The sequence below is a fragment of the Symphalangus syndactylus genome, chromosome 12, assembly GCF_028878055.3.
Source record: "Symphalangus syndactylus isolate Jambi chromosome 12, NHGRI_mSymSyn1-v2.1_pri, whole genome shotgun sequence".
In the NCBI taxonomy this organism is placed as follows: Eukaryota; Metazoa; Chordata; class Mammalia; order Primates; family Hylobatidae; genus Symphalangus; species Symphalangus syndactylus.
Genome location: NC_072441.2, coordinates 38,767,868 through 38,789,519, shown reverse-complemented (window position 1 = coordinate 38,789,519; position 21,652 = coordinate 38,767,868). Strand labels below are relative to the sequence as shown.

The following is a 21,652-nucleotide window of genomic DNA, read 5'->3' as shown; positions in this document are numbered from 1 at the left end:
CAGCCTCCCAAAGTGTTGGGATTACAGGTGTGAGCCACTGCACCTGGCCTACTTGCAGCTTTTAGAATTGTCTCTGTCTTTGACTTTTGACAGATTGATTATAATGGGCCTTGGAGAGAATCTTTTTGGGGTGAATCTAATTGGGGATCTTTGAGCTTCCTAGATCTGGATGTCCGTATCTCTCCCAAGACTTGAGAAGTTTTCAGCTGGGTTATTTGAAAAGACCTGTCTTCAAGTTCAGAAATTCTTTTTATTTTATTTTATTTTATTTTATTTTATTTTATTTTGAGACAAGAGTCTCAATCTATTGCCTAGGCTGGAGTGCAGTGGTATGATCTCAGCTCAGTGCAACCACTGACTCCTAGATTCAAGTGATTCTCATGCCTCAGCCTCCCCAGTAGCTGGGATTACAGGCGCCTGCCACCGCACCCAGCTAATTTTGTATTTTCTATTGGATATGGGGTTTCACCATGTTGGTCAGGCTGGTCTCGAACTCCTGACCTCAAATGATCCACCTACCTTGGCCTTCCAAAGTGCTGGGATTACAGGCATGGCCACTGCACCCAGCCAGAAATTCATTTTTCTTTGCTTGATGTAGTCTGTTGTTGAAGCTCTCAATTGTAATTTTTTAATTTCACTCATTGAGTAATTCAGCTCCAAGATTTTTTTTTTTTTTATGCTATATCTCTGTTGAATTTCTCAGTAAAATCATAAATTATGTTCCTGGTTTCACTGAATTGTTTCTATTCTCTTATATCTCACTGAGCTTTCTTAAGATCATTATTTTGAATTTTTCAGGCATTTAATGAATATCCTTTTCTTTGGGGCCTGCTACTTGAGAATTATTATGTTCCTTTGGGTGTCATGTTTTCTTGCCTTTTCATGTTTCTTGTGTCCCTACATTGTTATCTATGCATCTAGTGAAATAGTTGCTTTTTCCAATTTTATGGAATAGCTTTCACAGGGATAGACTTTTTCCTATAGATGGGCCCTACGGTGTTGGCTGGGTATAGTGGCTTTGATTCTGGGCAGACTCAGTAGTATGGTGTCCATGCAGTTTGTTCAGTTGTACTCCTTGTCAGTGATGTCTGTGATTGGCTCAGTGGCCAAGCTGAGGGAGTTTTTAACAGCAATGACACAGTTTTGCTGGAGGCGGGGATGCCAGACTGGTTGTCGGGCCGGACATGTGCATACATGATAAGCAGCAGGCTGTGTGGCAGGCTCTTCAACTGGGTAGGGGCAATTGCTGCCCAGCTGGCTGTCAGGCCACGTGTGCATGGTTGTGGTGGGCCAGTAGGCTGTGAGGCAGGCTCTTTAGAGATGCGAGATTACTGCTGAACTGGCTGTCAGGCCTGTGTGGGTGTGGAGAGGCAGCCAACTGTGTGGCTCAAGTGTGCACAAGCACAGCACACCAGCCAGCTGTTTGGCAGCTTCCTGCTGTGCAGTTCTGCCTGTTCCCAGGGTCAGGGGCAGGAAGGGGTGCTGCATGGATTCAGATGTCAGGGTCTCAGATGTTCCATCAGGTCTAGGCTCTGGGCAGCCAGTGTCATGGTGTTGCAGGCACCTTTGTGAACATGGAAGAATAATGGCAGGACTTCAGGGATGGAAAGAGGCAATGAGTACTGGCCCCCAGGGCAGAACACACTCTGTTAGTGATCTGGTCTCTAAATGGTGTCATCCATAGCAGCTTAGGTCACAGAGGTGAAGAGTGCGCAATGTGTGCTTCCACTCTGGGGCAGCGTGGCTGCATGAACTCCCGGCACCTCTCCAAACTGGATTCAAAGCCTGTGAGGACTGGAGGGCTCTCCTGTAGCAATGACTGCTGGCATTCTGTGGCCATAATGAGGACCACCGGAGTCTCTAGCCTAATGTTTTCCTATCCAAAGAGATCCCCCTGGCTCTAAGCTGATCCTGGCTGGGGAGACAGTGGCAGAGGCACGGTGCCTTGCTCCCCTTCCTGTGTTGCTGTCCTGGGCTTTCATGCTCCACAGGATTTTGCTGCTACCCTGGTGCTCTCCAGTGTACTTCTTCAGTGATTTCAGTCAAAATATAGTTGTTTATTCATTATTTTGGTCCCTTGTGTGTGTGTGTATGTGTGTGTGTGGTGGGGGGTGCAGGAAATGAGTGTCAAGTAATTCTAGTCAGCCGTTTTGCTGGCCTGTATAATTCTCTTTGGGTCAGCACCCTGTTTGGATGCCAGTGATTTTTTTTTTAAAGCAGAGCTGATCTAACATGTTATACTTTCTTCTGTGTTGTAATCTCTCTATACATTTGTGTCTCCAGATTATCTTTGACAATAAAGCTCACAGTGGCAAAATCAAAATCTATTTTGACAGTGATGCCAAAATTGAAGAATGTAAAGACTTGAACATATCTGGATCTAGTAAGTATGCTATATACTTGCCCACGGGAATTATAGACGATTTTTAAACTTTATTTTGGGGCTTGGGGTATTTAAATGGTTTGTTTGCCAGATTACCTGGGTTTCAGTTCCAGTTCTGTTTACCATGCCTGTGATCTTAGACGAATTACTTAAACTGTCTGTCTCAGTATCTTTCTATGTAAAATGAGAGTGATAGTATAGGTTGAGCATCCCAAATCGGAAAAATCTGAAATCAAAATGCTCTAAAATTTGAAACATTTGAGCACTGACATGACCAAAGCTCAAAGGAAATGCTTATTGGAGCATTTTGGATTCTGAATTTTTGGATTTGGGATGCTCAACCCGTAAGTATACTGCAAGTATTCCAAAATCAAAATAAATCTGAAATAGTTCTGGTCTCAAATCATTCTGGATAGGGCATACTCAGCCTAAACTTACCTTCCAGGATATTGAATATTAAATGAATTAGTATATAAAGCAAAGCACTAAACACAAGAGTTTGTACATATTAATTGCTAGGCGTTATGGGAAAAGGAAGAAAATGCCTTAGTGAGGGAGACTGACATGCTTATAAAATCTGTGACGTGTTATGGAGAGAAATAAAGGTATACATACAACAAGTATGAGGAGAAAAAAAGCAAAGGTCAAGTTTGAGTGGGGCAGAGTGGGAAAAGAAATGATTCTTGGAGAAGGTATGCTTTGATCTGAGCCTTGGATAGTGGGGAAGGATCAGGGCCTCCAGTGCCCAGACAGCAACGGCTGCAAATGCTGAGTCATTTACTTAGTCATTGCTCGGAAAACATCTCTCAATCCACATGTTTAAGATGGGCTACTGCTGAGCACGGTGGCCCACACCTGCAATCCCAGCACATTGGGAGGCCTAGGCCGGTGGATCACTTGATGTCAGGAGTTCGAGATCAGCCTGGTCAACGTGACAAAACCCCGTCTCTACTAAAAATACAAAAAATAGCCGGGCATGGTGGCACATGCACCTGTAATCCCAGCTACTTGGGAGGCTGAGGCAAGAGAATTGCTTGAACCTGAGAGGCAGAGGCTGCAGTGAACCGAGATCATGCCACTGCACTCCAGCCTGGGCAACAGAGTGAGACTTTGTCTCAAAAATAAGTAAAAAATTAAAATATAATGGGCTACCTATGGAATCTGTTCTGTTTGCTTAGTAAAGAATTGGGATGATGTTAATGATGGATGCCCAGTATTTTTTATTTTGCAAATTTTGTTTAAATGACTTTCCTTTTGACCAGGTTATCAGAATGAAATAAAATGTGAAATACCTGTGGCTCCTGTTTTATATTGTTTTAAAGTATATTTGATTTGTGGCCAGCTGCTTTTCAGATGTATAATATGTCCTAACGATTGAAGTTTTGGTTTCAATAATTTCACTGACTGACTTAAGTCTCTGATTATAGTTTTGGTTTCTGTTAAAAAGTGGTTCCTATTCCCCAGCATACACCCCTCTCTTACAGACACGCAGAGATCGGGGCATATTTTCTAAGTCCGAGTATAGGTTGCCAATTTTCTGTGAAAAGAAACTAAGCTTTGTCAAATATATGATTTGGAATATCATTATAAAGATCAAAATGATGGAAATTTCCAAGCTAGTCAGTCAAATGCATTTCCAGAACAGTGAGTTTTTCCTTCCGCCTGCTGCCCTCCTTGCAACGAGGGTTTTTCCTTGCCTGTGCTCAGAAGAGAGTATCTCTAGCCCCCTCCTGTGGCCAATGTGGAGAAACACAAGCCTCCTAGACCACTGCGTAAAAGCTCTTTAAGATTTACATATTCTCCTAGAGCTGTGTCTTAAGAAACCAGGTTCTATCACTAGGAGAATGTGAATTTAAAATAAGATGATGTGATGTGAAAGCCTTAAAAACTTATGTTTGGAAACCATCTTAGGAAATGGACTTTTTCCCCTATATGAAGCTGTCTGGTGGATTGAGATTGTCTTGGCTTTGGGGGAAGTGGACAAGCACAAGGGCGACATCTGGTGGGACACTTACACTATTTCTAACAGTTTAGAGGCTCATTCACACCCACACGCTTAACCCTAGGCTCCTCTCTCCTTTGTCATTACCCATGTTGAAGCAAATGCAGGTGAATGTCTATATTCACATAGAAACCTCATGCTGCCTTTTGTGACTCCCAAGTCCCCACTCTAAATGTGCCATGTCTTCATTTCACTTGGTTTCATAAATGTAGGAATTTGGAGATGAGGGGCTTGGGGAGGAATTAGGGGGACTCCTTCTTGGCAGGATCCCCCAGTGATGGGTAATATAGATGTTTTTTTTTTTTCTTTTTTTTTTTTGAGACAGAGTCTTGCTCTGTCTCCCAGGCTGGAGTGCAGTGGCACGATCTCGGCTCACTGCAACCTCCACCTCCTGGGTTCAAGCGATTCTTCTGCCTCAGCCTCCCGAGTAGCTGGGACTACAGGTACACACCAGCACGCCTGACTATTTTTTGTATTTTTAGTAGAGACAGAGTTTCATCATATTGGCCAGGCTGGTCTTGAACTCCTGACCTCGTGATCTGCCTGCCTCGGCCTCCCAAAGTGCTGGGATTACGGGCATGAGCCACCGCGCCTGGCCAAGATGTTCATAAAATACATATTTTTAGCATAACAAACTAGTCTTCTCAGTAATTCAAAGAAAAACAGAATCCTATACTGGATTCTGTTAGGAGGACTGGTTTCTGTTTCTAAGCCTGCTTGTTTTCCCATCTGTAAACAAGGTCCACTATAAGCTGTCTTAGAGATTTGTGTTCTATTTGTATGTCAGAAGGGAAGGTACTAGATACTGTCCTTGCATTTCATAAGATTTCCAGTCTTATCTTCCCAACAGCTGCGTCTGTCTCCTCTGCCCCATTCCATGGATCCAAGGGGAAAAAAAATCTTGCATTATGATAGAGCTAAGTTGTTTTCTTACCTACCCTTTAAATGATACCTCAAGATAACTTTCTTGAGTGTAAATGGCTAAGGGTAAATGTAAGTGCTAGGAACTGGGCACTGTTCTAACAAGCACCTCACACAGACTGTTCCACCTGATTCTCATGGCAGCCTCAGGAACCAGTACGCTTGCCCTCCCCATTTTGTAGGTGGGACATCTGAAGCTTAGTAAGACGAAATCATTTGCTCAGAGAGTTGCATTTACCAGCTGGCTGTCTCTGCTCGCCTCCCATTGTAGGAGCTGCTTTGCCCTCAGACACTCATGCCAGTGTCACCCACATCTTTGCATTACTAAGTCCATAGACACTCTGGCATTTCTCTTCAATACTGTCTCTGCAGAGGTGTTGCTGTGGAAGACTCTGACTGCAGTCTGTCCTCTGAAGGTCGCCTGTCCCTGGTTCTGTTTGCTTCTCCTCTGGCCTTTCTGCTCCATCCCATTCCTGAGCTCATCTCCTTTTCTAATTCTCAAACGGCGCTCCCCATCCCTGGCGCTATCCTTCCCAGTGGTCTCTCTGAGGGGCCATCACTCCCATGGCTTTAACTGCCGCTGAATAGTCTTCTCTTGTCATGAATATCCGGAGTAAACTCAGTTTGCCCAAGACAGGGAACCAGGGATCATTCTTGGTTGTCCTTCTTCCTTATACCCCAAGTCCAGTTAGAGACCAGGCCATGACTCTCTCCATCTCTTAGGATTCTGTGCCCTCTTTCGCTCTGCCACAACTTAGCTCAGACCAACGTAAGTTCTAACTTAGATTATTCAGTGGTCTTATGTTCTGCTTGATTCTCTTCATTAATCTGAAAGTATACCGAAACATTATACTAAGCACAGGTGCTGTATTCAACACTACTGTCTTAGTCTGTTTTCTGTTACTTATAACAGAATGCCTGAAACTAGCTAATTTATAAAGAAAAGAAATGCATTCTTTCAGTTCTGGAACCTGAGAAGTCTAAAGTCGGAGGACCACTTCTGGTGAGGACCTTCTTGCTGGCTGGGAGTCTCTATGGAGTCCCAAGGCAGTGCAGGGCATCACATGGTGAGGGGGGTGAGCATAGTAGCTCAAGTCTCTCTTCCTCGTCTTATAAAGCCACCAGAGCCATTCCCTTGATAACCCATTAATCTGTGAGTGGATTAATCCATTTATGAGGGCAGAGACCTCATGACCCAATCACCTTTTAAAGGCCCTCCCTCTCAATACTGTCACATTGGGGATTAAATTTCAACATGAGTTTTGGAGGAGACAAGTAACTCAAACCGTAGCAACTACCTATGGGCCCTGCTTCACAGAGCCTGTCACTTGCTGGGGAAGATGGACACTGAATGATAAAATAGTAACCACTGCAAGTGTTTGCTATTGTTATTTTCCTGGGGCTGTTTCATGGACTCTTTGTATATGAACTTGCATAATTTTCACAATAGCCCTATGATGTAGGTATTTTTTAATTCTACCCACTTTTCAGAGGAGGAAACTGAGGCACAGGGGTTAAGCAATTTCCTCAAGGCTCTACAGCTTCTGAGTACAGAGCTGAGATTCAGAGCCAGGCTGTCGGGCTCCAGAGACCATGTTCTTTCCCATTCTACACTGTCTCTGTGCTCTATGCTGTGCTGCCTTTGCAGATCTAATGAAAGGTCAGTGTCTGTTGTGCAGAGGAATGTAAAGGAGCTCTGGCTGTGTGTAGTAACCACGAACCATGAACGTACATAGGAGGGGGCTAATAGAGATAAGAATTTAAAGAATTCTTTTCTGAGATGGGAGATTTTTCATTTGGAACTTGAGGCTGAAAATAAATAAGCTGAGCCATGTGTGTGGGAGAAGTGCTGTTCCAGGCAGACGGATCAGCATGTGCAAAGTCCCTGAGGTGAGAGCAGGAAAGAAGGAAGACCAGTGTGGCTGCAGGGTGAAGAAGGTGGGGACCAGGCAGAAGAGAGCCGGGCTGGGATCGGAGACACTACCGTGAAGTCTGAGAGAAACTAAGGTTAGATTCGTCTCCTTCCCATACACTCTTCTTGCTGCTGTGTGCTCCAAACCAAAAATCTGATTACCACTCCCCTCCTTGCTTCTGTTCCAAGAAGCAATTTCCTCTATATACAGAGAAGACTTACAAGATTGGCACTATGTCCTGGGAAAGTGCACAGTGAGGTTGAGAAGCAGAAGTGGGGATTCTGAGTGGTGGTGTTTTAATTTGTTTGTTCTCTTATTAATGGTGAACTTGATGTCTCTGCTTTTATGTGAAAGAACTGAGTAGGTCAGCAGTTTTGCCTTTTTTTGAATGGAGCCCAAATGGATCACTTTCTGTTGAATTCTATTCTACAGTAAATATTTATATATAAATTTGAGTGCATTTATTAGCAGCTCACATGTTTTTTGCTTTTGTTTTTGTTTTTTGTTTTGAGATGGAGTCTCGCTGTGTTGCCCAGGCTGGAGTGCAGTGGCGTGATCTCGGCTCACTGCAAACTCTGCCTCCTGGCTTCACGCCATTCTTCTGCCTCAGCCTCCCAAGTAGCTGGGACTACAGGTGCCCGCCACCACGCCTGGCTAATTTTTTTGTATTTTTAGTAGAGACGGGGTTTCACCGTGTTAGCCAGGATGGTCTTGATCTCCTGACCTCGTGATCCACCCACCTCGGCCTCCCAAAGTGCTGGGATTACAGGCATGAGCCACCATGCCTGGCCCAGCTCACATGTTTTTAAATGTATAGCTTTATATCGGAATGTTTTGCCTTATATATGTGCTTCTGAATGAATACAGTGTGATTTGTTTCTGATATTTACCATTTTGTTTTAACAATAGACAGAACATTTATTGTTTGAACTTCTTTTCACACTGCCATTTTGTTTGGAAATTATTCTCCGGTAAGGTGTGTTTAACATTTGAATTCTGTTTTATTCCTCAGCTCAGAAAAATGCTCAGTATGTCCTGGTGTTTGATGCATTTGTCATTGTGATTTGCTTGGCATCTCTTATTCTGTGTACAAGATCCATTGTTCTTGCTCTAAGGTTACGGAAGGTAAGAGTGTGTTCTCATTCTCTTCCTGCCCTCTTGGCCTGCGCCCTCAGTTTGCCCAAGCAGTGGACCACCAATATTGCGCACCTGCCTTTTTTGGAGACCTTTGACTAAATTAGATTCCTTTGAGTAGTTGCCCCCTATGAGGCATTCATCAGCCTGAGGTGTAGGAAGTGAGTAAAGGCTCTGAGTATGTCAAGTGGGATCAGATAATTATCCTGCTTTAAAACTGAGCTGATATGTACAGACGCACAGTGGTGAACTCTCAGGCTTTTGAATGTTTCCAGAATAACAAGTCCCTCTTCAATTCAGGAGTGATCTGAAGAACAGAGTAATAGCATGTGTGGGTTTCATCTTTTGTCTTCAAATCACAGTTCATTTTGACAGGGAGGTATGGTAAATGGATTATAATGAAGCATAAAATACTTTATTCTGTTTTTAAAATAGTTTTAAAATTCTCCCCTGAGTTTCATTTTGCCTTTTTACCCTCAGGGCTCTTATGAATATATACTTCTGCTCCCCACATATCTTATTCTGGCTGTGGCATGTGTACAAATGCACACTGGGGTCAGGGGAAAATCGCAAGTCCACAGAGTACCATTTGTGGAGCAGAGACATAGTCTGCATTTGATTTTGCCTAATCCTGACCTTTGTCAATGTCCTTTGTAAACATCCACCTCTCTTACATGCTCCCCGATCCCCTTGATATTCTGAATGCAAAGTTAAGGTCCTTTCCCTGCCAAGGTGAGGGGGCTCATATTTGGAGCACGCACTCTGGAGCCGGCCTGCCTGGACACGGATCCTGGCGTAGCCTCTCGGTGCCTCAGTTCCCTTCTCTGGGTGATAGACCTGCTCGTACCTGCTTCACTGGGTTGTCATCGGAATGGATGTGTTGGTAATATGAAAAGTATTTGGAACGTACTGTGTGTTAGCTATGACAAGATCCTGCTGGAGTTACAGCATACGTATTTCATATTTGAGGTAACTTCACAGACAATTGAATGCTTACTCAGATTACGGGGGAAAGTGTGTGCCATAACCTTCACTTTCGAGGTGGATCTGGCAAGTTGGAAAGGCAATGCCATGTCCTTTTACAGGTGAGAGCACTGTTTTGCACTTGCCTTCTCCTTCCAGAGGGCAGTGTGGTTCGTAAGAAACGCTTCTTTAAATGTTTGCCATAGAGATTTCTAAATTTCTTCCTGGAGAAGTACAAGCGGCCCGTGTGTGACACCGACCAGTGGGAGTTCGTCAACGGCTGGTATGTCCTGGTGATTATCAGCGACCTAATGACAATCATTGGCTCCATATTAAAAATGGAAATCAAAGCAAAGGTGAGGGAAGCCCATTTAAAGTCTCTGTTCTTCATCTTCTCCCAGATGGCCACAGGCATCTTAAGACGTACGATCCTTTGGAGAGCACTTTGATTCTTATGTCTTCCCTTTTCTCACACCGGCACAAGTGAGGCCTCTCCTGGCTTGGTTCCTCGTGAAGGGAAAGTAAGGAAGCCGATGTTCACGGAACAAAACTTGGCAACAGGTCCAGAATAGTGACTAAGCTTGAAAAGATTGGTTATTTGGGCCTCATTTTTCTTTTTAAGTTGCCAAAGGAGCAGCTTATCCATAAACCAGTCCCTTCCCTGAACCTGCATGTCAAGAGCTTGTGGAGAGGATCTGTGACCACTGGGTGCGCCGACGGATGGGGTGAGGGCAGGAATGTCAGACTGCCCGCGAAAGCCTGACCCTTTGTATAACTTAGTTGATTTGATCTCCTAACTAAGCCTCAACTCCTCCTTCACCGCACTATTCTCCCGTCCATTCTCTGCTGTTGGTCAGAGGTCCCTCCAGCCACACCTCCCAACCCTGACACGCCTACTCTTCTCCCATCCTGGCTCCCTCTGGCTTTCTTCAGGCTTCTTCCTCTCTGGCCAACTGTGACAGCAGCCTCCTCACCAGCTTTCCCATCTTCTGCCTCATACCCCTGAGATCCATTCACACAGCTGTCAGAGGGACTTTTCTGGAAGTGTCTATCCAGCTGTTACCATCCTTTCTACCTCTTGGGGCCTACTTTGGGGTGAAGCAGCCTCCCTCAGCAGCATGGCCCCCTGGGGTCATCATCATCCAGCTCTGCCTCTTGATCCTGCCCCTGCTCTGACCCTGCCCCTCTAGGACGTCTTTTCAGCGTTGTGCCTTTGTTCAGCTTTTGTCCGCTTACCTGTGGCGCTTCCTCCCAGCCTGTCCTGCAGGCTTGTCTTTGCTCTGGGGTGGTGTCTGTGCTGTCCCTCTGTGATGAGCTAGGCATTGCGTCTTTCACTGCATTTAGCGTATTATATGAGAATCATGTTTGCGTGTTTGTGTTTTCAACTAGCCCTAGAATTTCCTCAGAGCTGGAGCTGTGTTAGCAAATCATGTTGGAGTTTTCTTTCAAAAGCGGCTGAATTGTATTGTTTGGTACTTAACAAACAGCGTTAATTTATATGCTCGAATGCCTAGGCCAGTGATAAATGCAATTTCTATTTGAGAGTATTATTTGGAAAAAAATTTAGTTCAACCTAAATACATTTTCTATTTCAGAGTATTATTTGGAAAAAAATTTAGTTCAACCAATTGAAATACTAAAAGAAAATGAGAAACACATTTGGAATTACATCTGTTTTTCTTCTTTTTTTCTTTAAAAAAAAAAAAAACTCTTCCTATCACCTATAGGGAGGCAGATAGTTCTTTTTTTTATTAATTGGTTTAATGTAAGGTTAATAAGCTAAGTGGAGTCAAATATTTTACTCATTTCTCTCTTTCTCCCTTTTTTTTTCATTCCTTAGAATCTCACAAACTATGATCTGTGCAGCATTTTTCTTGGAACCTCTACACTCTTGGTTTGGGTTGGAGTCATCAGATACCTGGGTTATTTCCAGGCGTATAATGTAAGGATGCGGCACTGGGTAGTGCCACTGCAGTTGAGACTCATTTATTCTTTGGGTTCTAATAGCTACGTTTTCATTTCACCCATTCTGTTCTTTTTTTCAGGTGCTGATTTTAACAATGCAGGCCTCACTGCCAAAAGTTCTTCGGTTTTGTGCTTGTGCTGGTATGATTTATCTGGGTTACACATTCTGTGGCTGGATTGTCTTAGGACCATACCATGACAAGGTGTGTAGCTCACTTTCTTCCTTCTGCACATGGGGCACGTGGGACCCTTGAACGTGGGTTTCTAGCACTTACTTGCTTCCTGGTCTTCTCTAGCATGTACCCTTGACATCAGTAAGCACGTACCTTTGTATCAGTTTTCTTTTTCTTTTTTTCCTTTTCAGGATGTAGAAGTGACTACAGGATATTGGAACAAGAACTGTACAATACTAGAAAGCATGTATTATAGTTGTCTGGGACTGGCTTAAGGGGTCACATAGTTACCTGGTGATCATCAAATGGGAAATGTTTGGACATGAGATCACTATATTAAAAATGAAAATTAAGTGAGGGAAATTATTATTAAAAATTTCCAATTTAAAGTATTATGTTTTTCATCCAAGTTAATTGAGAAGAATGAAGATGGGCAGAGACTGCCTAAAATGACCATAGTAGGTTTATGATAGAAATGGTGACACGTCTTGTCTCCGCAGATGGTTTTGATTACAGCATCATCTTTCTGCCTTATTAAAGATCAGTATCTGAATTCTAAACTATTACCAAACTTCAGTTAGCATTATAATCTCAGGGACATCAAAGTTGTGCTAAGATGTTCTTGTTACAAAATGATACATTTGATTGGTAGATGCATCAGGAAATGAAACTAGGTAAGCCTTGTTTTTAACCCAAAAAAGCAAAAGGAGTTATTTTATCTTAGGGCTTTTCCTCCATTTGGGCCTGTGGCAGTTGGAACAACAGAAACAACAAAAATAGCAGCAGCTAACACTTACTGCCTGTGTGTTAGACACTCTGCTGGGCATTTGGGTGTTCTTTCTTATTTACTCCCCACAACAACCCAGGATACTGTTAGCCTCACTTAGGCGCTCTGCAAGGAGAAAGAGGTTAAAAATGGTAAGTATTCCTTCCAAGTTTGTTTACCAGTTCAGCCTTAAGTTTTGACCTTGTTAGTTGCATTAACCAAATCTGTGATCAAATCTGGTTTACAAACTGTTATACATGAATCTGAAAGCTCCGTGCTGCCCTACCAGAATAATGCCGAGTAACCTGGCACACTCAGACTTTCTCCTTTTTAGGTGTCACATTTAATATGTCTAGAGAGAATTACTGTTTTTCCTATTTGAGATATTATATAATTAACAAAGTGACAACCTCTGGGTTGGTAGTAAATCTTGATAATATTGCTCTTCATATTCTATGTCACTGCTGTAAAGGTGACTCATGAGAAAAAATTATTCTTTTATATGATCTCTCTGATTTGGAGAACTTACTGTCTTAGAGCCTGGAAAAATGTATTTTTCTTCCTTGCTTGCCTCATGCTCTGAAAGCTTTTCCACCTCTTTGTCACTAGAGGGCAGTGTTGCACCGTGTGGACTAAATACTGTGCCTGAGGATTTGGCTTTAATTCACTGACCCCAAGGTCTGTGGACAAGTGGTCCCATCTCCTTTGCACCCCATCCCCGTCTCCCCTACCTCATCATTATTCTGGAAGGTGCTCAGATAAGATTGCTTGAATTTTACTAGATGGCTACCTTTCTCAAGTGCTGTCTATTATGCATGGTGCCCAAGATTCTTCATCTCCCTTGCTGTGTTAACCCTTCCCTCCTCTTCTCTGTGAAGAAATCGGATTGTTCTGTTACAGAGAATAGGCACCTTAATATATTAAATAATATTCCTGAGATTACCCAGCTAGAAAGTGGCAGAGATGGGATTCAAACCCAGGTCGGCCTGACTCCAGTACCTGTGCTTTGACCCATACATACCCTGTAGGGCTTTTCTTGGTATTATCTAAAACAGATCATTGCAAGAGAGCATTTAATCTGACAAGAAACAGTCTTGTACTTGGAGATCAACCGTGAGAGGGCAGCCATGTAATCGGTCTCATTCTTTCAATGGTGTCAATGTCACCTCATGGAAAATTAGGTTATTTGTTTTATGAGCCTGACTGCATTTCCATATGTTCAATTTGTCCTTTCAAAGGATCCAGGTGAAACTGGGATGCTCTGAGCCAGCACTGTCCAAGAAAAATACAATTTGGGCTACAATTGAGAGCCTTGCCTATACTGTAAAATTTTCTAGTAGCTACATTAAGAAATAAAAAACAGATGAAATTAATTTTAATTACATATTTTAAGCCCAATATACCCAAAATATTATTTCAGCATGTATTCAGTATAAAATATTGAAATATTTTACATTGCTTCATACTAGTCTTTTTGAGCTGGTAGATATCTTATCCACATAGCACGTCTCAATTTGGACTAGCTACCTATTGGATGCTGGCTATTCACACATTCCTGGTGACTACCATTATGGACATTGCAGCTCTAGACTTATGTCTTTCACTTAATATCAGCTTTCCCTTTATACCCCTGGAGGAGGGGAGGGATAAGGGATGTCTTTAGGGTTGCCTGCAGGTCTGTTTATGGCATGTCTCACCAGGCTGATATATTGGGGAAATGCACAGCTGAGTTAATTCACTGAATGTACAAGTCAGTTGGGGGAGAGAACATCAGTCTGGTTTTGGAATTTTGTGCTTTTCTTCTCCATATTGCTGCCTCTTTGAATCTGAAGTTAGAGTATTTTATTGCCCCTTGCATCCTTTCCCCCAAATTAGTCCAAGCTGTCAGTATGTTCAGGTTCTGCCAGTATCTGAATCAGAGGACTTTCAGGTTACCCAAAGCCTTGAAAAGCTAGGCATTCCAAGCGGGCATTTTTGTAGGATTTTTTTTTTTTTTTTTTTTTTTTTTATTATACTTTAGGGTTTTAGGGTACATGTGCACAATGTGCAGGTTTGTTACATATGTATCCATGTGCCATGTTGATTTCCTGCACCCATTAATTCGTCATTTAGCATTAGGTGTATCTCCTAATGCTGTCCCTCCCCCCTCCCCCCACCCCACAACAGTCCCCGGAGCGTGATGTTCCCCTTCCTGTGTCCATGAGTTCTCATTGTTCAATTCCCACCTATGAGTGTAGGATTTTTAGAATCACAGCAACCTTGACTGTGAAAGCTAATTCTTTAAAACAAAACAACTAAAAAGAAGACATCAGGAAAATCATTTGGCTGATAGCTGGGGTCCCATAACACTTCAGCTTCCTGTCTTCCTGTTAGGCATCTGATTTCAGGGGCTCAATGGAAAGGGAGTCAAGATGCAAAAGGTTTCCTGCTGATGTGTATTCCCAGCACTAATGGGCTTTGGCACAGTGCCCTTTCAAAATGCCTGGGCACAGAGGGCGAGAGACTGTTGATGTTCTTCCAAACCTCATCTTGAATTATTAAACATTACTCTAATGTGGCTTTTACATTTCCAGAGGACTTTTTTTCCTGTGAGGAATAAATCATAGCCTTGCATTGTCCCCATTTTACAAATGAAAAGACCAAGGCTTGAAAAGTTGTTGGACTTCGCTAATGTCATGGGTCGAAGTTCAGCAGACTCTGCATTACATTTTCCTCCTTCCAAGGCCTCTGGTTTTAGCCAAGTACCTCTCGGCTAAAACATTTTGTCTAAAGTTTGCATGAGATTCTTGGCATCAGCTCTTAAAGCAAATATTTATGTTGTTCTCTGAGATAAGCCATTGCAGGTTATGGTTACATTGAAATTAAAGGTTTTTGGCCCAACTGCAAACTTATCATTTGTGAAATGAATGGTTGGGTTCTCACTGTGGGCCCAGAGAACCTATGGGGACTCTTTATGGAAGTACCCATTTAATATGTATTAAATGTCTACTATGCACCCAACATTGCTAGTTCTTGTAGACCAAATTCTTAGAGGGAAGGAACTATAGTTTGTTCCTCTTTACATTCCCAGTGCCCAGCACAGCACATAGGCCATGGTAGGTGCCCAAAAAGGTTGTTTTGAACAAACAAGCAGAGAGAGAGTAGTACCTGCTTTCCAGGGGCTTATGATCACTCAAGATCCAAAGGAATGCCCTACAAATGTGCTCCTTCTAGACTGGAAGCACATTAGGACCTTGAGTATTTTTAAGCTCACTTCTACTGTGGAATTTGGCCACTGAAATAGACTCTGGTTCACAGCCACTTCTTGTACAAAATGGCAGGGTGTTACCAAACACCTAAAATTGACTGGGTCTCTGTTTTAACTCTTTGGTGTGTTAAAATAATTCTCATGTTCACAAGAGGAGGAGGAGGTAAAATGGTTATGAATAATGTTAATGTTGAGACAGATATTGTGTGTAGCCTGGTAAGTAACTAAACAGAATGAATGTGACATGTACTGACAAACTAGCTATTTGCAGTTGAAAACTGAAGCACAGACAGTTGTGCTTGGAGTTCGGGGTTCTTGAAACTAGAGAAAGGAGTTGACTGGATTCCAAAAGAAACTGAGAAATATGAATTATTAATGGTGCTGTCAGAGTTGTAGTTGACATCCATAGAAACCAACTTTAATGTCAGTGTTTTCAGCTTTAACTTCAATGTTTTAAGGCTCGTGTAGGGTATGGAAAATATTTACTCTGGCAATCGCCTGTTTTACTGTTAAATAATCTACGTATTGTTAAGTGATCTGTTCATTTGGATATTTCCTCTGGGTCTTTTTGGAGAAGGACTTTAGTTCATCAGAGTTTTTGCTGATGCAGCAAAGCCATGGGTGGTATACTTGTTTGGGGTGCATTTGCAGACCTTCTCTCTTGGCCACCAACTTCACCTTGCCTGGTCCAGCCACGTGGCTGGTAGTGTAAGGCATGGTGTTTGTATCTAGTTGGAGTACAGGGAAGTGTGTGTAAAAACAATTAGAAGACCATAGTTCATTCTGTGATTCTTACCGATACGGAGTGCAGAGAAAGGACTAGAGCTGCCAGGGCACTCGGTCTTGAAGTACACTCTGAAATAACTCTTGAACATTGGCTTAATTGGACACAGAGAAGAGAAAGAAGAACATAGCAGGTGAGGAGAATAAATTCCATGAGGGAAAAATGTAGGGATGGGCCTGGTGTTGGAGGAGAAGATAAGCACAGCATGTTAATACCGTCAAGGAGGAGATGTGATGAGGCCGCATGAAGGAGGAACTTATCACAACCTTCTTGGTTTAGATTTTTATTTGGCATCCAAACTTTGTATAATCTCACAAGGGAGAAATGACCTGAAAGCCTTCTTCTTAAATCACAGGTTTTACTGCAGCTTTGACTGGGGAGGGTAAAGAGATTGGAGTAAAAGAGACTTCCTTGGAAGTTTCTGTAATAATTCAGAAGTTTGTGTTGACATCACAGTAGAGTAGTAAGGGTGGATCGGAGAAACATGTGATAGGAACAGACAGGCCTTAGAAGACTGAAAGTGGGGAAGAGTAATCAATTCAACACAGCGTTTTAAGGACTTAATTATTTCAGAGTAAATGTTTCTTTGGTAGGAGACTGGAATCACTGACAGAAATAGGGCAATTTAGAAAAAAAGCTCATTTTTCTGGTTAGGGTGGTGGAAAGTTTTGTTGGCATTTTCAAGGAATGGTCTGTTACATAACAAATGCCAGCTGAGTACAGTGGCTCATGCCTGTAATCCAAGCACTTTGGGAGGCTGAGGTGGGCGGATCACCTGAGGCCAGGAGTTCGAGACCAGCCTGGCCAACATGGTGAAACCCCATCTCTACAAAAAATACAAAAATGAGCCGGGCTTGGTGGCAGGCACCTGTAATCCCACCTCTTTGGGAGGCTGACACGTGAGAATCGCTTGAACACTGGAGGCAGAGGTTGCAGTGAGCTGGGATTGCACTGCACTTCAGCCTGGATGGCAGAGTAAGACTCTGTCTCAAACAAACAAACAAACAAAACCTACAAATGCCCTCTAAGTGTAGAAAACATAAGAAGATGCTTATGTTAATTAGGAGAAAAACCAGGATCTAAACTTGTTAGATCCTGGTTTTAGATATATAAAGAGTACATAGGGAAAAACTGTGAGAATTGTTAAGAGATTAACTTTGAGAGTATGGGGGTGTGTGTGTGTGTGTGTGTGTGTGCGCGTTTTAAAGAGACAGGGTCTTGCTGTGTCCCCCAGGCTGCAGTGCAGTGGCAGAACCTTGGCTCACTGCACCCTGAACCTCCTGGATGCAAGAGATTCTTCCACCCCAGCCTCCTGAATAGCTGGGACTACAGGCGTACCATCATGCCCAGATAATTTTTGTATTTTTTGTAGAGATGGGGTCTTGTAATCTTTCCCAGGCTGGTCTCAAACTCCTGGGCTCAAGTGATCCTCCAACCTTGGCCTACCAAAGTGCTGGGATTGTAGGGATTAACCACTGTGCCTGGCCCAGAGGGGTTTTTGAATAATGTTTTCCTACTTCCTATGGTGTTCTAGCATCTTAAAATAAGTAAGTTACCACTACTACAATGACAAAAACAATGTTAACAAGACAGGCTAACGAGATACCCTCTGCTTTTTAGAATACTCTATTTCAGAAACTAATTTTTATTTCCCCCTACAGTTTGAAAATCTGAACACAGTTGCTGAGTGTCTGTTTTCTCTGGTCAACGGTGATGACATGTTTGCAACCTTTGCCCAAATCCAGCAGAAGAGCATCTTGGTGTGGCTGTTCAGTCGTCTGTATTTATATTCCTTCATCAGCCTTTTTATATATATGATTCTCAGTCTTTTTATTGCACTTATTACAGATTCTTACGACACCATTAAGGTAAGTAATTATCAATATTTGCTGCCAAAAAATCACTGCAAATTCTATATAGATTATAGGAAAATACCACATTTTAAAAACTTAAAATATTACAGTTCAGATTTTGAGGTTTTGTGGACAAACTTTTTAGACGCTGGGGATGAATTTTAGGACACTGTCCCTGTTACCCACAGCAGGGTGGATTGGTTTGGAGGGGTGGCGGGAAAGAAAAGGGAAATGGGGTAAGGATGGGTTGAATGGGGTAAGTCAGGTGGTCAGGCTGCTGGTCTTAGCCCTGACAGATATACCTGCCAGTGTGGCTGCCTGGAACTTAGAATTGAGTCATAAGTTTCAGGGATGAGAGGTGACTGGCACCCTGACAACTGTCAGATATTGCTACAACTCACACTGGATAATACAGCTACTGGCATGGTGCAGGCTTCCTTTAAATTATGAAAACGAAGGCTTTTTTGACTGTTTAGCTTCCTACTTTCTTAAGCTACCTGATGGGTTCTGTACCCTTTCAGACTAGGCCATTTAACTGATTGGTGGTTTGAAGGAATTTCACTTCCTTAGGTGCTGGTACCTTATTCACAGCAGATGGTCATGCTTAGAAAACCCTGCTTCAGGGTCAGTGACTGAAAAACCAGGGGTGCCATGCCAGTGCCTTTGTCAGGGCTGTTTTCTGCTTAACCGCTTTCTCAGAATAACACAGAAGAAACCCAGTCCATTACCTTTTGAATGTGTGGGGAGACAAGTAAGTGTTCAGGTGGGAATGGTGGTTGGCTGTCGCATCAGGGCTTGCATGGAGAAGGAAGAGGTGCACACTCCTGCCACAGAGATTCATGTCTTTGATGTGGCAGTGTCTCTGCATGGTGGGGGCCAAGCCTCAATGTTGAAGTAGGTTGTCTCATTAAGCATGAGGGGAGGGAGTCTTTGTGTCTGCTTGGAAAAAATCTCTCTTCTGTTCCACTAAGTGACCAACTTCCATAAAAGTAGAGGAAATAATGATTACTTCCCAAGCAGAGTCTACAATGCCAATGTCTGTGTGGAGTGGGAGGTCTTATGTAGTCTTGCTGTTAGCATTAAAGGTTTAGACTTTTTTTTTTTTAAGAGAGAGGGTCTTGCTCTGTTTCCCAGGCTGGAGGACAGTGGTATGATCCTACCTCATTATAGCCTCCAACTCCAGGGCTCAGTCAATCCTCCTGCCTCAGCCTCCAGAGTAGCTGGGACTACAGGTGCACACCACCATGGCCGGAAAATTTTTGTATTTTTTGTAGAGATGGGGTCTCACCATCTTGCCCAGGCTGGTCTCAAACTCCTGGGCCCAGGCGATCCTCCCTCCTTGGCCTCCCAAAGTGCTGGGATTACAGGCATGAGCCATCATACCCAGACTAGACATTTGACTTTTGATTATTTCCTTCATTACCTTTTTTTTAACAAACCTCTCCCTGGCTCTCTTCTGCTTTCTTTCTGAAGTTTTTCTTTGGATTGTTCTCTGTTCCCACAGTGGCCCTGGCTTGGTGTTCTGGGACTGACAGTTTGATTCATCATTGTTAATATCGGTTCTTGGATCTGAGCTAGCAATGTGGGAGAGTTTTATTTTAGCAAAGGTGGGCTTGGTTTGTTGACAAAAGAGCAATTTCTCATGCTTTATAAATAAGGTAACAACATTGTGTACTTTCTAAAGAAATTCCAACAGAATGGGTTTCCTGAAACGGATTTGCAGGAATTCCTGAAGGAATGCAGTAGCAAAGAAGAGTATCAGAAAGAGTCCTCAGCCTTCCTGTCCTGCATCTGCTGTCGGAGGAGGTCAGTATCATGTTTATTCTCCATGCTCCTGAGATGGGCTGCTCTGTTACCTTAAGAAAGAGCCCCTCCAAGATTACCATTACATTCAGAGACCTGCTTATCGTGGGAAATAATTCACCTTTCTTTTCTTTCCTCCCACTGAAATTGGCTTTAGAAATGAATTATTTCTTCTAAAACAGGGTTATGTAGAAAGCTACATGACGTGATTGGAATCTTTTAGAAATACTATGAGACTCTTAAGAGAAGGCATAAATTATGTCCTTAAAGGCAAGAGGCTGAACTCTTTAAGTGGCCCAAGTAAGAGGTCAAAGCTCTTATTTTTAGAGGTGGAACTCTGGGAATGTCAGAGGTGTTTTCCCTTTTCACAGTATGTGGTACAAGCAACCTTTCTTGATGAGAGCAGGAAACCTCCTTGCGAGGAGGCTGTCCAAGTGCTTGCTTATCAGTGCACACCGGTAGCTCTTCCTTGCCTAGCTGTGCTTTGCCTGCTGTTCGTCAGGACATGTAGGGAAATGGTCTAGGCCTCAGTGGACAAAGCATATTACATAGTGATTTGTGGACTAGAATGGGGTCAGGTGAAGACAGTTTTCTTTTTTTTAATGTGCCTATGTTTGCTTTCATCTGAAGTCAGGGGTGCCAGTTTGTAACTAGAAGTATACCCTACACATGTTTTTTCTTTTTGGAAGGACTCTCTAACCCAAATTCCTGAAGGAAGCTAGGAGAACATAATTGCTATTTAAAACCACAGGATGCATTTTTCTGTTAATCAATTCATACAGCATCTTGGGACTTACAATTATGTGATTGAGCAGATCCAGAGAATGTCTGGTAAATAGAAAATGAGATCTGAGAAGAGTTGTTTTCAGAATCACACCTTTTTTTCTCAGAGCATTAAATTGTTGCTGTGAAAGATGGGATAAAGGAAATTAATTTTCTTAATAGGCAGCTGCCTCCTAAGAGGTACCTTGTATAAGGAAAGTCTCTCAAAATCTCTTTTTTACTATAAGGGGGAAAAACTTCATTGAAAAATGTAGTCATGAATTCTAAAAAGTAAATGATAGGTCTTTGGTGTTTGGACCTTGGTTTGTGCCACACAAAGTCCTGGGAGGTTGTTAAATGTTTTGTCATGCAGCCCTGTGGAACAAGTGAAAGATTTAAGGCGTGGACCCCAAGATGTTTGGGTAAGATTGGGTGTGAGTGGTGAGACGCAAGGAGCAACAGCAGCAGACCGTTTGCCCTAAGGTGTGCTGAGGGTTGTTGAGAAGATGCATAGTGAGACGGAGGGTCTGCCCCTCATGAAGAGTGAAAGAATTCAAGGGAACAAGGGAACCCACCAAGGAAAAGGAGATCAACTGAAGAACTAGGATGATGAAAGTTTTGAAAAAGAGGATATCAAAAAATAAAGACAGGTAGCTGTAACTGTGTTTGGCCAAACGACGGTCCCGAGTGAAGTCAGCTACAGCAATTTCAGTGGAATCATCAGACCAAAGCCTAGATCCCAGGGGGCTCGCATGGACCCTGCAGAGTGAATGAAGGGCCTAGGCCGTTATGGAAGGAAATGGATTGTAATGGGGCCTTGAGAACAAGTGATGGCTTTGGCTCCATCTAAAATTAAGTATAGCTTGATGTGTTTAAAAGCTAGGAATGGGGCTGGTTATGGTGGCTCATGCCTGTAATCCCAGCACTTTGGGAGGCCAGGGCAGAAGGATTGCTTGAGCCCAGGATTTTGAGATCACCGTGGG

The 21,652-nt window shown here is 42.9% G+C and overlaps 1 protein-coding gene across 8 annotated transcripts in view; it reads left to right on the top strand.

Annotated features, from left to right (window-relative positions):
• MCOLN2 (mucolipin TRP cation channel 2) overlaps positions 1-21,652 on the top strand; it is an 82,691-nt gene that overhangs the window by 58,784 nt on the left and 2,255 nt on the right. For 4 of the 8 annotated variants that reach the window (XM_063624235.1, XM_063624234.1, XM_063624233.1 and 1 more), the window contains exons 7-13: positions 2,284-2,383; positions 8,232-8,344; positions 9,523-9,672; positions 11,157-11,258; positions 11,362-11,484; positions 17,913-18,119; positions 19,789-19,910. In XM_063624235.1, coding sequence (XP_063480305.1) covers positions 2,284-2,383; positions 8,232-8,344; positions 9,523-9,672; positions 11,157-11,258; positions 11,362-11,484; positions 17,913-18,119; positions 19,789-19,910 — 917 coding nt within the window. Of the gene's footprint in view, positions 1-2,283; positions 2,384-8,231; positions 8,345-9,522; positions 9,673-11,156; positions 11,259-11,361; positions 11,485-11,645; positions 18,120-19,788; positions 19,911-21,652 lie in introns of those variants that run through there. The other 4 variants (XM_063624239.1, XM_063624238.1, XM_063624237.1 and 1 more) reach the window with 2 other exon arrangements.